Here is a 2,772-nt window from a genome sequence, read left to right as displayed (position 1 = left end):
CCTACATTTTATTTTTATGTACATTCTTTCTATAGAAAGACCCAGACAGAAGAATTTACCTAATGGATCCCCTGTCTGAACCATGAAGCCCTTTATATTTCGGTGAAATACGCATCCATTGTAGTAGTTACTAGCACAAAGAGCCAGGAAATTCTACAAAAATCAAACAAACCATATTAACAAACAACTGAAAAACAGTATTATCTTACTAAAATGACAGCATTGGCAAGACCAAGGCTTTAACCTCTGCTTTGCTTTGTGACCATGCGAATTCCACAGAGTATTGCCACAGAATAGTCATAAACAAATCATAGCTAATAAACTCCTTTGATAGTGTCACACACACAAAGAATAAAAAGCTTTCAATGCAAGGTTGTCTGACTTGAACAAACAAGAAGCCTAAGACATGCTCTCTTCCCATTCAACAGTTTCATTTTGCACATGTAATTTTGTAATCAATAACTTAATGCCTCAGCTTTTTCATTAAAATAGATGAAATTTATTTCAATTTAAGTTTATTGAAAAAAGTCAAAACTGGGGCCCCTGACAAACTGAGTGAGTCTCACTCTTTTAAACTAAAATTCAGTCTGTGAGGGTATGAGTAACCCATGGAAATCTGGGACTTCAAGAGAAGCTTCCCTTAACTAAACCTTATCAAGTGAGAAACAGGCATCAAACTCTAGGCAGTATGACACAGTGCACAAGTTCCATGAGTGGAACAGACACTGCACCAGGTTAAAATGTTGGTATTCCATTACATGAAAAGGTGAATTGCAAAAGCCACTTCACCTCCTCCACAGTCTTCACTATTTCTACTGCTTTGTTTCATCACAGGCATTCCTACTCCTGGTACTTGACTTACTTCACAGGTCTTTGGAGTACGCTCACAGAATAGTTCAATTTTAATATCTCCCACATCAGTATGCAGCGTGACAGCCTGAGCGAAAGACAGAAAATAACAATTAAATCAGCAATGAAATACCAACAGACTCTTCTATTTCCCAGTCCCACCCAGAAAATAAGCAAGTTTGCACTGCATATAACCATTGTTTTAGTATTTGGCCATAAGCAAGGCTACTGTCACAAACCATCCACATTTCCAGTAAAATCACCAGAAAGCACTCAGTTTCACTTAGTTTCAGGACGAATCAAGTTTCCCATGGTAATGCAGTAGCTGTTTTACATTGTAACGCTCCAGAAATACATTATTCATTTGCAGACAGGACCTACTCAGTCATTTGAATGTAAAGGTGAAGAATCAAGGTTGTATCTATTTTGGATGATAGTGTGGTGCACACACCTCACTGCTTTACAACCAGAGGAGCAACTGATGCCTGCAGCCTTTTGAGTGGTAAGACTAGTTCTGAATGGCAGCATATATAATCTGCCTTCCCAGACAAGCAAATCTACAAATTAACTTACTTTTCTTCAGAATTTATAAATTACCTTCATAAAATTTAAAATCAGCTACGCAGAGACCTAAGCAAATATATCTCTTCAGGCCAAATATATCACAGTGCTTCTATGGGAAGTGCTAAACGATACAAAAACAATTACTGTGGGGATAACTGCACAGAAAAACTAATAAAAATCACCATCATGTTGATAGTGGCATACTTCTCCAAAAGTACACAAGTAAAGGAGACAGCTGCCCACAATGTCCATGAAGATGCTATAAAAGGTGTATGTACAGTTTAAGACATATATAGTCTTATCTCTATTTCTTGATTTGCTAAACTCTTAAAAGCCTGTAAGTGCAGAGGTTTACATATGCTGAAGCAGAGGTATGTTCTTGCAACTAGGCCAATGCTGCTGTGCCAAAAGCAACCAAACTAGATTAACAAATAGATGCCAAAGTAGCATTAAAATCCGGGACCTCTGAAGTGAAAGCATAATTCTATTTTAGACTGATGTAAATCAACCTCTTTTCCTTTTCACAGTATCTTTTTATGAGTTGGAAATTAAAACCCTAAACTTTTCATGACAAATTCCTCACAGCATCAGAGAAAGACGTGTAATCCTTTGAGATGCAGAGCAGCTATTTACCTTCCAAGAGATGACCATTTCAGAAAGAATATATAAAAAGTGCTTTCATTCTTACCATGTCTGCTTCTCAAAAAGCTGGGGTAGCCTCCTATACAGCAATTCCCTGCAAAGGTAATATATGAAATTTGTTGGGGTTTTTTTTCTGTGAACCCCATTTCTTTTTTATTCTAAAATATTTCTTGGTTACATGCTTTTACACCACACGGTTCTACAGTGCCATTCGAGTGACTCTATGGCTAAATTTTTGCATTAAGCAACTACACAGCATACAAAGAATGAAAAATAAATAGAAAAAGACCACTTAGAGAAAGGAGAAGAGGGCGAAAAACACCCTTTCCTAGGATGAAAATGTATACTAAGCAATCAGTTTTTCCAAATATTATGGCAGTTGGGAGAACAGTAGATGCCAGAAATTCACAGGTAAAAGCCACACCTAACAGAAGTGTGATTTGGAGCCAATACGTGACAGCTCTAAGTGGCTGCAATAGACAGGTACCTGCATCCAAGCACAGAATCCCACTTTTTTAATCTTCATAATACTTTCAAATAAAGCGTTTAGAACGACGGTAATAAAACCGCGGCTGCGTAGAAGTCAACAGATTTACGCGCTAATTTCTCCTCTATACACCCGCCCTCCCCGGTGAAGCGCCGGCCCCGTGTCCCCACTCAACCCAGCTGCCCCCCACCCACGGCAGCCGCACCTACCCCCGCCTCCCTCCCCGCGCT

At 38.9% G+C, this 2,772-nt stretch overlaps 1 protein-coding gene across 1 annotated transcript in view; it reads right to left on the bottom strand.

The window, feature by feature from the left end:
* Positions 1–2,672, bottom strand: part of PPIL3 (peptidylprolyl isomerase like 3) — a 4,497-nt gene extending 1,825 nt beyond the window's left edge. Inside the window, exons 1-3 of the mRNA XM_008629806.2 lie at positions 2,102–2,672; positions 863–937; positions 60–153 (exon numbers count right to left, since the gene is read on the bottom strand). Coding sequence (XP_008628028.1) covers positions 60–153; positions 863–937; positions 2,102–2,104 — 172 coding nt within the window. The 5' untranslated portion in view covers positions 2,105–2,672. The remainder of the gene's footprint in view (positions 1–59; positions 154–862; positions 938–2,101) is intronic.
* Positions 2,673–2,772: the final 100 nt, after the last annotated feature.

The sequence above is a fragment of the Corvus brachyrhynchos genome, unplaced genomic scaffold, assembly GCF_000691975.1.
Source record: "Corvus brachyrhynchos isolate BGI_N302 unplaced genomic scaffold, ASM69197v1 scaffold370, whole genome shotgun sequence".
In the NCBI taxonomy this organism is placed as follows: Eukaryota; Metazoa; Chordata; class Aves; order Passeriformes; family Corvidae; genus Corvus; species Corvus brachyrhynchos.
This window is presented reverse-complemented; position numbering and strand designations above follow the sequence as displayed.